This window comes from Nyctibius grandis, chromosome 5 (assembly GCF_013368605.1).
Source record: "Nyctibius grandis isolate bNycGra1 chromosome 5, bNycGra1.pri, whole genome shotgun sequence".
In the NCBI taxonomy this organism is placed as follows: domain Eukaryota; kingdom Metazoa; phylum Chordata; class Aves; order Nyctibiiformes; family Nyctibiidae; genus Nyctibius; species Nyctibius grandis.
Genome location: NC_090662.1, coordinates 41,209,786 through 41,221,976, shown reverse-complemented (window position 1 = coordinate 41,221,976; position 12,191 = coordinate 41,209,786). Strand labels below are relative to the sequence as shown.

General features: G+C 40.8%; 1 protein-coding gene across 1 annotated transcript in view; it reads left to right on the top strand.

The window, feature by feature from the left end:
* Positions 1 to 12,191, top strand: part of GRIP1 (glutamate receptor interacting protein 1) — a 369,469-nt gene that overhangs the window by 269,622 nt on the left and 87,656 nt on the right. The window contains exons 3-4 of the mRNA XM_068401733.1: positions 8,951 to 9,086; positions 10,033 to 10,178. Of these exons, the coding sequence (XP_068257834.1) occupies positions 8,951 to 9,086; positions 10,033 to 10,178 (282 nt within the window). The remainder of the gene's footprint in view (positions 1 to 8,950; positions 9,087 to 10,032; positions 10,179 to 12,191) is intronic.

The window sequence follows — 12,191 nt, the reverse complement described above, 5'->3', positions numbered from 1 at the left end:
AAGTTGATCGTTGCAAATCTTAAAGCAGGCAGGTAGTGATCAACAGATAGTGTAGGTACTCTCCCAAAGAAAAGACTATAAATACTCGCCCAAGGAAAGCCATCAGTGAAAAAGCTAGAACTTCACAGCTAGATGAAGGAATAAATGTACTGTAGCCTACATCACTGAGCGAGTTTGTAGTTCACACTGCATCTTTATTCCAACCGTGTCGCAGGCTGGTATATCAGGGGTAAAATATCTTTTTTGTAGGTAATAATGCAAAAAAAAAATTGTTGTTATGTTTCCACTAAATCTGCATCTTCTTATTGAAGTATTCATATTTACTGAAGCCAGATGTTTTGTAATTTTATTAATAGTTTTTCCTCTAATTGAATTTCTCTGCCAAGATTTGCTCAGGGATTATGAATAGTAATTCTCAAACTTGAAACATATCTTACTTTCTAAATCCATTTTAATTAAAATATGTTGATTGTTCTTCAATATACTTCTAAGAAGTCAAGCTTGTAATTTGATTCTTTACTTATAATAGGGGTTTATAAAACTGTAATCTTGTATGTTTTCAATTTCCTTCTAAGCAGATATTCTACATTGCGTTACATTCCACCTTTATGGGCATCTACACAAATTCAGAAAACAGGAAGCATATGAGCAAAAAAATGACAGAAAGATACTTTAAAAATAAAAACCCTTCCAAATGGCATGGCAGTTTAAAACATTTTCTGAGTGGCTGTGACTTTGCCCTTCCCCACCATTAGGCTCTCCCACACGGTCCAAACTAGGTGGAATGAAAAAAAAATTATTTTTACATATCTTCTTACTTTTTGCATTAATTTTATTCCTTCATAAGCCTTATCACGAGCCATCTCAAGAAAATACAGAGAGGGAAGGGCTTATTGTTCTGTGTGTGGCCTGATACTTCCAGTCCTTGATGTAGGGTGAAAAACAAACTAGAGAGAAGAACGCTGAAGTGGTCACTGACAAAAAATCGTAGTAGCCCCAGCCGTAAGAAGAATCAGATGCCGTCATCTGTATTGAGATAACTTAAGTTGATCTCTTTGAATGCACAATATCTGTCAAAGTAACATCATGAATAATTTTAGGCTGCTAGTACCTGGGATCTTTGGGGGTATTTTGAGTATCAACATACATTCTTGATTTGTTGTTTTCTGGCATTATTGTGCAACCCAATCATGAACAAAAGCAAACCAAGAAAAACATATTAGAAAACTATATTTCATTATGAAATTTCTGCGAACAGGACTATCCAGAGGACCAAAAAGTCTGTTCCCTTACCAGCGTGGAGAAACTGTCTTGCTTGCAGAAGCTTCTAGGCATGTGGCCATCCAGCTCCCACCCTAGTCTGCATACCTGCTGCAGTTAGCCTGGAGAAACCTCTCAGCTTCTTACACAACTGCTTCCATGGACCACTTTTCCCTCTAAGTTTAAAACAGCCTCTTTTGCATCATCATATGATACCATCCCTTGTAAGTTGGCTGTACAGAGCCAACTGCTCTTCAGTGCTGTATGAAGCTGCTTCTCTGTGAAAACTGATTTTACGCCATGCCATGCCATGCCATGCCATGCCATGCCATGCCATGCCATGCCATTTTTGCATTTTCCAACAAATGTTTTCTACCACTCCTGTCTATGAAGGGTGGATTCAGACGCAAGCAGGATGTTGGCTCTTGAATATGTGCCGTTGCTGGCATGGCTGTGCTGCTGCCAGAAATGCACTGAGACAGTTTGTCAGAACTGCACTGTAGGCTGTGGGATGGAAATGTTAAGCCTGTGGAAGGTAATAATGGTTTAACTCCAGTCACTATAAAAAATGAAATGCAGTTCTCCAACAGCTGATTGTGGGTTTTTCTCTGTGGCACTCACAAAGAACAGTTGTTTTTGTAGAAAGGGTCTTACTCGTACAGTCCTGCTAAACATTTCACTCCTGAAATGTAATTACTGAAGTTACTGTGGTGTGCGTCGATAATTGTGTCATATATCAGATGCTTCTTTCAATACACTTCTGCTAAGAAATTGATGAGGTTCTTGTCATTAAGAATGAAGAGGCATTTTTTGTCTGTTACTGGCTTTCAGTTGGTGATTATTCGATTTCAGGTTTGTGATACTTATATTCATTTCTAATCTTTTAATTATAAACAAAGTTTCAAATGTAATGCTTATGTTTGATGCTAAATTGAAGACCACCCCTGTTGTATGCCTCAGTTTTGATTTAGAAAGAGTTGGCTGCCAAGGTATCTGTTTCTGTGCCTTAGAATATGAAAAAGTACCCAAAAACAAATAGCACAAGAACTAAGCTCTTTTCAGGTGGGAAACCAGCCAACCCAAATGTGAGCTCTGCTGCCGTGTCCTGCAGGCCTGGTGTTTTCAGTGAGTTATGTGGTCACGGTCCTGTGCATCACAGCTCGTGGTTGATCATAAAAATATCATTATTTACTTCTCTGTGTCATGCCTAGGCCAGGCAACAGTTGGACTTTTTCCAATTTATAAGTGCTGTTTGGTTTTAGATAGTATTTCTGCAGTGGCAAAGTCATCTTGTAGACACTCTTATAGCTGAAAAAAAAAAAAAGAAAAAAGGGATTTTTCTAATGCCCTGTGCACCACCAAAATAGCTATTGGTATAAACTGAGTCTATTTTAGGCAGTTTTTTTGCAAGTGCCTGAGCCTTACCCATCTCCCTTGCTTTCACTGAAAATGGTAAAACGTTTCACCTTTACAACATTTATCCAAGTTATCAGAGTCACGTTAGTCCAGCCGCTGACCCAAGGCAACCTGCATTGGTGTTGTTTTAAATTTATGGTCCCATTGGTAACTGCATTATGTTGTGCCCTGTAGGTATGCTCTGATATACCTCATACCAGTTTGTCTTCTGCTTTGGTTTGCTGGGTTCTGAACTCGGACTGGTTTGGGGATTGTCCATCCACAGGCTGGAGGAGACAGCAGAGAGGAGGTCAGCTTCACGTTTTCAGATTCTCTTCACTGATGTGGTTTTGTTTTCTTGTTTTTAATAAAATTTTAGATGTTTTAGGAGTTAGTGGCAGCCAGTCAGGAAAAGGGCAACAAGGAATGGAGCGTTCGTCATCTCTTGACATCCCTCTTGTCGCACTCAAAGAAATACACCTACTCGCAGGACTTGAAACATCGAGTAGATGTGATGTCCCCAGTATAACAAACTGGGGTCTGTTTGTTAAGAATTGACTTTATCTTTATGTGATTTCTTATTAAGCCGTGAGATGACTACCTGAATGTAAAGCAAAATGTTTCCTTTGCAGAGTTTCTGCTGACATACAGGGAAAATCCATACAAGGACAGCATTGACTGTATTTTCAACAAACTTACCAATTACTTACTTATTGATTATGTATGTCTTTTGGTAGGAAACAATCAGTAACAGCAAGTATTTTTTTACTTTTGGGTTAAGTTCCATTTATGCCCTGTCCCGGCTGCACTGAACAAACTCATTCACTAGGTAGAAGATATGGGCACTTGACCTGATCGTGTAGATTTTAGGCATTTTCTTGGATTTTAAAATAAAATTTTCACAGAAGGGACAGAAGAGACACTCAATATCTGGAATGAAGGCAAATGTTTTTCAGTTTTACTTTAATATGTAAATTCAGATATAAAATTGTAGGAATATAGAAAATAGATGATAAAACTTTTGATTAAGAGTTCTCTCAGCTTTCAAATGTTGCTCTGTGAAAAAATCTCTTCTGTAGTCTAGTATTTAATATTCTTTTTGAAGAAGTGAATGTATTCCTAGTTCAGAAATCTTATGAGTCAATTTATTTTCCATGCTTTTTCTTCATTAAAACATGTTATTTACATACATCAAAAGGCAGGAAATGACAAAAAGTCTGATCATGTCTAAAATTCTAGAAGCTTTATCATGATATTATTTTCCTTGAAGAAAAATCAATTTGATGTAGTGTTTCTTGGATTTTGCTTACCTGCAAGTTGTTCCATTTATTCATCTTATTACAGTAAGATTTACCCAGTCTTGTATTTGAGCACCTGCTTACCTTTGAAGTTTCCTTGTGCTATGTTGAGTATCCCTGTAGTCCTCCAGGTTGCAGGGCAGATCATAGTCTTGTTACACCAACCGACCCTGCTGCAAGTCAGGCACACACAATTATGGTATTGCAGCAGCGGACCTAAGAGGAGCATCCAGACCAGGAATTAAGAAAACAAAGGCAGTGTAATGTTTTCTGCAGAGCTGAGCTGCTATGTATGCTCCACCTTACACGACTGAACATCTAAATGAAGCTCTTTGGAGCAGAACCTTTCTTTTCCATCTTACACCTGCATGCGTGTACAGGTATGCATACGTGTACAAGTATGCATGTTTGCACCCCCGTTGCTGAGCCCATCTCCAGTGTCCAGCAGGATTTCGGAACCCCTTACCAGAGGTAGGTGGATGCCAGCAAAGCTGTGGGGTGACTGGTGCAGCATGGACAGACATGTGCCCAGGATCACCCCTGCAGCAGCAGGAAGCGATGGCAGTCCCAGGGCAGTCCCGGGTGCTGATCCCACCGCCCAGGGACCCGAAACCCTCCCTAGGCTGAGGGAAGGCAGGACCCAGTGTGAGCTGTGTTTTGCTGAGTGCTGCTGGAGTTGTTAATGGCGGGAGGGGAAGAAGTTCTGAAGTGCATTTCTCCAACTGAAGTGTAAAATGGTATTGGTTTGGGCTTTTTATAGACTTGGAACCATCTTTTCTCTACACAGTTTCGTTTTAGAATAATTGATTTGGTTCATATCACAGAGCTGTACTGCAGGAGTGGTGTTCTGATATTTGGTACTTCATAAAGTGTTATGGAGTAAGAAGACGTTTCTTAAGCTCATGTTCTATGTTCAGTTTACCGCTAAGCAAAAGATTTGTAAATTCAGTTCCTGTTTTACTCATAAATTATAAGAAATCTGGAAATAACTTCTTTGCCTTCCCTTCTGATGCTGGCTATGCTAATGTTATTAGCAGTGTGGGAGTACATGTAGGAAACAACAGGCCCCAGAGGCTTCTAACTAATTAGGAGTTTGCTGGTTGGCATAAGTAATGAATTATGAGTGAGGTGATACATGAAGTAGTTTGATTTTTAACCCACAAAAAGTAACATAGCATTACGTTAACTGTAGAATAGAGACTGACCTTGCATTAGGAGAGGAATAGCGTGTACCGATGCGGTTGCTTGTTGGATTGGAAATGAAGTCCCAGGGTTGTTCTGATATTGGGCATTTTGATAATACTGCAGTGGGATTAGTCTGTAATAATAATGTCCAAGCAATGCAGATGAGTAAACATGTAATATATAGCATTATAAGAACAGTAATCTTGTGCGATTTAAGAAAGCAAAGATGAAAAATGGAGGGACTGGGATATCAAAAGGGCCTGGTTCAGAGCACTTCCAGGGATAACAGTCCCTTATAAGCAAACCAGCTTAGGTAGTTTAATTTCTTCCTGCTATGATTATGTACAACAAAAGCTACAAAATCTTTCAGAGGTGCACACCTAATGAGACTGTTGCGTACCCTTAGATGACCTTATCTGTCAGTTAGCAATGAGCATTTCACACTACCTCTCCCTTACAGTGTTGGTGCATCTTTCCCTCCTGCCTACCAAGGAGGAGTATTCAGAGGTCCATGTTCTGTTGGCAGAGGTATACAGAAATTTGTCAGAGTAGGTGGTGAGAAGGAGCAAGCCTGGTCATTAATTTCTGTGCCAGTAGTTGCAGGGAACTGTATAATCATTAGCTAGCTAGATGCATGGATCATCTGTTCTACATCTCACTTCAGGCAGCAGAGTATTTCCCAGTATTTCCCATTGGACTGCAAACTCAGAACCTATATAAAAGATGAAAACGCATGGCAGGATTATGCTATGGCAAAAAGTTAGTCATGTGCAGTGCACTGTTGATGTCCTGTATGTACACACTAGCAAAGTATTTGTTAAAAAAAATAATCTTAGATGGTCCTGAGAACCAGATTGTACTACTGAGAAGTGCAAAGGAAGGGTTCTGTTTGGGAGCTGGGGGAGAGAGGGGAATTTTCCTTTTGATTCCAGATCTTACGATCAAGTAAACCCTGAATAAACAAGCGTGACACACTGGCCAAGCACCTGAGGTTGCATTATGGATGCAAATGTACAGTAATTTTGTTTGCAGTAAGTCCCATGATTAACTCTTGTAATCATTATGAATACTTGCAGGTTTTTATAAAACTAAAAGCAGCATTTTGGTCCATAGTGTCTCCTACACTATGCAACGTGTCTACATGTTCAAATGCAGGTAATCACATCTGTTCTTTCTGAACTGTCAAAAAGGGCAGATGTGAACAAACATTATGGAAGCTCAGTAACTTCCAAATGACGCCAAATGGTGGTTTGGTGTCAGCCAAGTTGGAGAATGCACCAGGTAGCTATGTTACTGTGCTTCTGACTGGATAGGGGCACGCTTTTAGTCCCACAGTCTCTTGTAATCTTATCTTTTCACAAATACACCTTACACTATTTAAATACTCATTTCAACAACCCATGCTGCTGACCGAATACACTGCAGAATTTTGTCTTAGTAGAAGCTTTATAAGCATAGGAGAATTCTTGCCCAAGTAGTTAAGTCATGCTGTATAATGGTAAAAATGTGAATAACTGAAGTGAGGTCATCATCACCTAGAATGGAAAGAAGAGCCTGTGAGCCACCTAGAAAGGAGCAGGAACATTGCATAGGATGATGCTACATCTGCAAAAGATTCAGCAGTTAACCCTATTAGAAGTACTACCAAGGTTTACAGGATGCACCACAAGGGCTGGAGGCGCTTCTGAATGCTTTCCTCTGCCCTCCACCATTACCTGTTTTGCTCAGGTTTGGCAATTCTCATTCAGGGCAGCTGTTCTTCATCTTGAGGTCAAGATGTATTAGGTCATCTTCTCAGTTATGTGGAAGGGTATTGATAGAGCCTTGTTGCTGTTTGTATAGTGCTTATTCTAGACCTTACTGGTGAACATATGACTGTATACAAGGAACTTGCTTGCATTTTGGGTGACTTTTCATCTTTAAATCTCATGCTGCCACAGCAAGATTGCTACTGCAGTGCAGACATACTGTTCGTTTACAGTGCATATATGATGATTGTATCTGACCAGTTCACCTAAAAGCTGCATATTGATGCTAAAAAGAACCAGAGATTGATGATCCTTCCAGGATTTCATCATTTTCTAGGTGAATCTTTAGGACTTCATGCATTTTTCCAGAATACCTTGGCAGCTGGTGGTTTTAATAGGTCTTCTCTGACTGGAAACACTGGACATGAGGTATGATTGCCTCGTGGCTTTCCAAACAGTTGCAGCCCTGCTGGAACTGTGCATATGTAGATTGCCTTGTCCAGCCATGTGCAATAAGGACATCTCTTTTCGAGAGCTTGAGGCTTTCTGTTGCAGGTGACCTGCATTTGTTCAGGTCTGTGAGATTAGCTTGGCATTTTCTGAGAATGCTAAATGGGCAAACTGCAGGAGAAGGTGTCCCAGACAACATGTGAGGGAAATTTTATATATAACTATGACTATAAAAGCCCTTCACTTACTTTATATCTGTTCTGCAGAGATTTCAGAGAGTTACAGTGGAGATCTATTTGTGTAAGAATAAGGTATAAAACTGTTAAGATCTGATATATTTAATCTCCATCTGGATTCTTGTTATTTTTCAATTGTTTTGATTAACACTGACATCTACTAGTGGCCTCAAAGTGAGTCTAGTTCTAAAATTTTCTAGTACCATTGTATCATTGTGTCTTTTACCCCTCTATTTAATCAGTTGAAGTGCTGTATAAAACATAGGGTTCAGAGGGAGAAAGCAGAAAACGAGAAAAGATACCTTTTTAAAAATGTGAAACAGCTACCTTTAGTTGTGTTGCCAGATTTTGTGTTTATTGGCTCGATATAGTATACTAGCACATTGGTGTAGTTTTTAATAACCTTTTACAGAACGTACATCTCAGATTTATCTATATACAGAGCCTTGCGGACAAGAACAAGTGCCGGGTCTTACACTTCGGCCACAACAACCCCATGCAGCGCTACAGGCTGGGGGAAGAGTGGTTAGAAAGCGGCCCGGCGGAAAGAGACCTGGGGGTGCTGATCGACAGCCGGCTAAACATGAGCCAGCAGTGTGCCCAGGTGGCCAAGACGGCCAATGGCATCCTGGCCTCTATTAGGAATAGTGTAGCCAGCCGGTCTAGGAAAGTGATCGTCCCTCTGTACTCGGCACTGGTGAGGCCGCATCTTGAGTACTGTGTTCAGTTCTGGGCCCCGCACTTCAAGAAAGATGTTGAGGTGTTGGAGCGAGTCCAGAGGAGGGCAACCAAGCTGGTGAAGGGTCTGGAGGGTCTGACCTACGAGGAACGGCTGAGGGAGCTGGGGTTGTTTAGCCTGGAGAAGAGGAGGCTCCGAGGTGACCTTATTGCAGCCTACAACTACCTGAAGGGAGGTTGTAGTGAAGTGGGAGTTGGCCTCTTCTCCCAGGCAACTAGTGATAGGACAAGAGGGCACAGCCTCAAGCTTCGCCAGGGGAGGTTCAGGTTGGACATCAGGAAAAATTTCTTTTCAGAAAGGGTTATTAGACATTGGAATGGGCTGCCCAGGGAGGTGGTGGAGTCACCATCTCTGGATGTGTTTAAGAAAAGACTGGACATGGCACTTAGTGCCATGGTCTAGTTGACAGGGTGGTATAGGGGCAGCGGTTGGACTCGATGATCCCAGAGGTCTCTTCCAACCTGGTTGATTCTGTGATTCTGTGAACTTCTGAATTGTAACATAAAGAATCTCGAGATGTACGTATTATTTCTTATTAACATATACAATGATTTTCTTGGAAAGTAGATGACATTTTAGAAAGGCAACATCTGTGTTATCACTTAAATTTTAATAATGCCAATAATTTTCTTTCAACAGAGGAATTCAAGGGCTCAACAATAGTTGAATTAATGAAAAAAGAAGGCACCACCCTAGGGCTTACAGTATCGGGTGGAATCGACAAGGATGGGAAACCAAGAGTATCTAACCTTCGTCAAGGAGGAATCGCTGCTAGGTAACCACATCTCAAGCCACAAAATGCATTATAAGATGTGATTGCTTCAGAAATACATACCGCATCAGAAAGGTCACTAACAAATATGTGAAGAGATGCATCTGTAATGGCAGCCCATCAGACCGGAGAAGCTCAGAGAGAAACGGCAACAGCTGGTCTCCCTCTTCCCTCAAGGCTACTTTGACAAAAACTAGAAATACCAGTGAGATATCTGAAAGTCATCATAAGACTAATTAAGTTTCTTCTAAATTACATGAATTCTATTTCTCCTTTTTTGTGTCCTTGAACGAAAACTTGAGAGAAGCAGCATAAAATACTGAGTGGAAAAAGTAAAATTGAAAAACCTAACCATAGTACTACCATAACTTAATCAAAAAAACCTGTTCATCAACTCATTTTAAGATTAAAAAGAAGTCTAAAGTCATAGCTACCTTGCTGACTACTACAGTGGAACCAAAAAGCTGTTATTCATGAGTGAAACAGGTCATAAGATAAAGGTTAAGCTAAATCATTCCAAGTAACAGAACAGAACATATGCTTTTGGGCTGAGGCCTATCTCCTATAGCTGTGATGTTAGCTGTGAACGCAACTATTGTCCAAAAAAAGTAGTTTTGGATGCTTCCCAAAGAGAGAAAGAAAGATGGGGGCATGAAGAAGATGTTTTCCCAGATCCTGTGCCAAAACCAGTCAAATAATTCAGTTCCTTTATTGTACAGCTGTTTTTGTACATCAGAAATTAATAATGCAACAATGTTCTTTTAATATTTAACAAGCTAAACTAGAGTAAGATCTTAAAATGCCACTTTCTATTTGAAAGATCAACTTGTTTTAATCTAGATGAATGGAAAAAATATTTCTTACCATCACTATACAGTAATGTAAAGGATTTAGTTAGTTTGGGCCAGCAGATCTCTCTTTAACAAAAATAATATATACTTTTTCCTAGGAGTGACCAGCTGGATGTAGGTGACTACATCAAATCTGTGAATGGAATCAACCTGACCAAATTTCGCCATGATGAGATTATCAGCTTGCTCAAGAATGTTGGCGAGAGGGTTGTTTTAGAAGTGGAGTATGAGCTGCCTCCAGTCTGTAAGTAAGAGCAGAGCAAACTGAAACCTATACAAAACAGCAAACGTATTGTCAGCAGTGAGGTGAGCATGGTTGGTGATTTTCATTTTTGGTAGTGGTTGTTTTCTTATATTTTTTTTCCTCTGGCTTATCGCAGAGCGTGGAAGCAGTATGAAAGAACTGGTAGTACAGGGGTATACTCTCAGAGATGCTCAGGTGTTTTAGGAGCACAAATCCAGCCAATGGCAGAGCAGAGTTGTCAACCTCCACTATTTTTTTGTTTCTTTGTTTACAGTTTTGAATACTGGGAATTAGATTAAATAGATTCCAGGGCAAGAGAATCCTTCCTGTTGTAGTAAGATCTTCTGAGAGGAAACCAATGAATATCTGCGAGTTCTGCCTCTGCCTTTTCCTTCCTTTTCTCCACTTGCAGCACCCTCCTACTCTCCCAGATAAACAACATACTTTGAGACTTCCAGTGTTTTCTGACATCACTTTTAGGCAACATCTTGTTTCTAGAGCAGAAGACCCAGTGGGGTAGGCTATGGGGATACATAAGCCTGCAAGAATTGTGTGACTGAAACAAGGGCTTCTCGCTGAGCAGGATTGTCTTCAAAATACTAACATGAAGTCACAGAGTGCTGCTGAATGTTTTCCTTGCCTCTCCTTTGCTCTCTCTTATTGTGCTTATGTCTATGACTCTGTGTCTGTAGGAGAAAATCAGTGGGAATTGAGGCTATCAGGTATGAAGTGAAAGCTAGAGAAAGGGCAAGTTGGAAATGTGGGACCTAAAGTGAAGGAGTAAGTGACAGGTGGCTGTCTGGCACCAAGGGGGCTGCACCAGTCACACCTTTGAGTGTGTGCTCCTTCATGCCTGCTTACTGGAGGGGAGAAGATGTGGTTTGCTGGTATTTGGCCAGAAAAATCTGCGGAGACAGCTAGGAAGCTCTCGTCTCCTTAAATAAAGACTTTCCTTGCAGTAGAAGCCAAAAAATCCATCACTCTCTTTGATGCTCAGAAGACTATGAACTCCCCATTGCTTTCTAGAAGCTGGAGAGTTTGTCTAATTACTAGTTACTACTAATTACTAGGTTGCTTTTATGACCTCCTGACAACCACCTTAATATGTTTTGAATGTTCTCTGTTGATTAGCGTTCGTTTGTGGTAAGGGAACTTTATGTTCAAAAACACAGTATTTGAGTTAATGAAGTCAGCTGAGTTCGGAATTATTTTGTTGGAGAAGTAGTTGTTTTATGAGCATTGTTTTGCACTTACTCAAGTGGGCGTCCTTCCATTTTGCCCGCTTTTGGCATATGTGCCACTCTTGTCCACTGAAGCAGGATTTTGACATGCTAAATTACAGTAGCAATCATAACTTTTTCTTTAAGTCCCACTCTCCCTAGTGTTTCCTTCCCTGTGTGGCAGTGTTCACAGCAGGAGCATTCAGCTGCTATTTTCAGCACGAGCCACCTCAACATTTCAAACTGGAACGTGAGCCATGCCTGCCTCACATCTGCCTTTTGTTGTTGCTAAAGGTTAAGGACTTCTTTCCCCTCCCAGGCTGTGGCTCGGGTGGAAGGACAGCCACCTGAATGGTTGTTGCCCAAGTGCTAGGTTGCTGCGTGCCATTCCTCACTGCTGAACTTACAGGCTTCACTTGTCCCCAGTGGAGATTACAAGCCACACCAAGCACATTAGGAGGCATAGATTCAGCTCGAGCTACATGCTGGGCCACTTTCAGTTGACAGGAATGAAGGCAAGAGTTGTCTTCTCCCTGTAATTCAGTCCTTTTGGGGCGGTAAAAAATTTCTAGCTGAAAAGGAACCGACCGCCTGGGCTTCAGTAACACGGTCCTGATGTTCAAGCTGTAGCAGGAATTACTGCAATATAAAGCAATGCTTTGGAGAGCCATCTTTCGCCTATTTTCCTAAGGAAATGGGATTTATGTGATTTCACTGTGTTGTTCTTCTGGTTCTTTGCAGTAACATTTTTAACAGGGGATTGAAAGACTCCAAAAAAAAAGTAATTACAGCA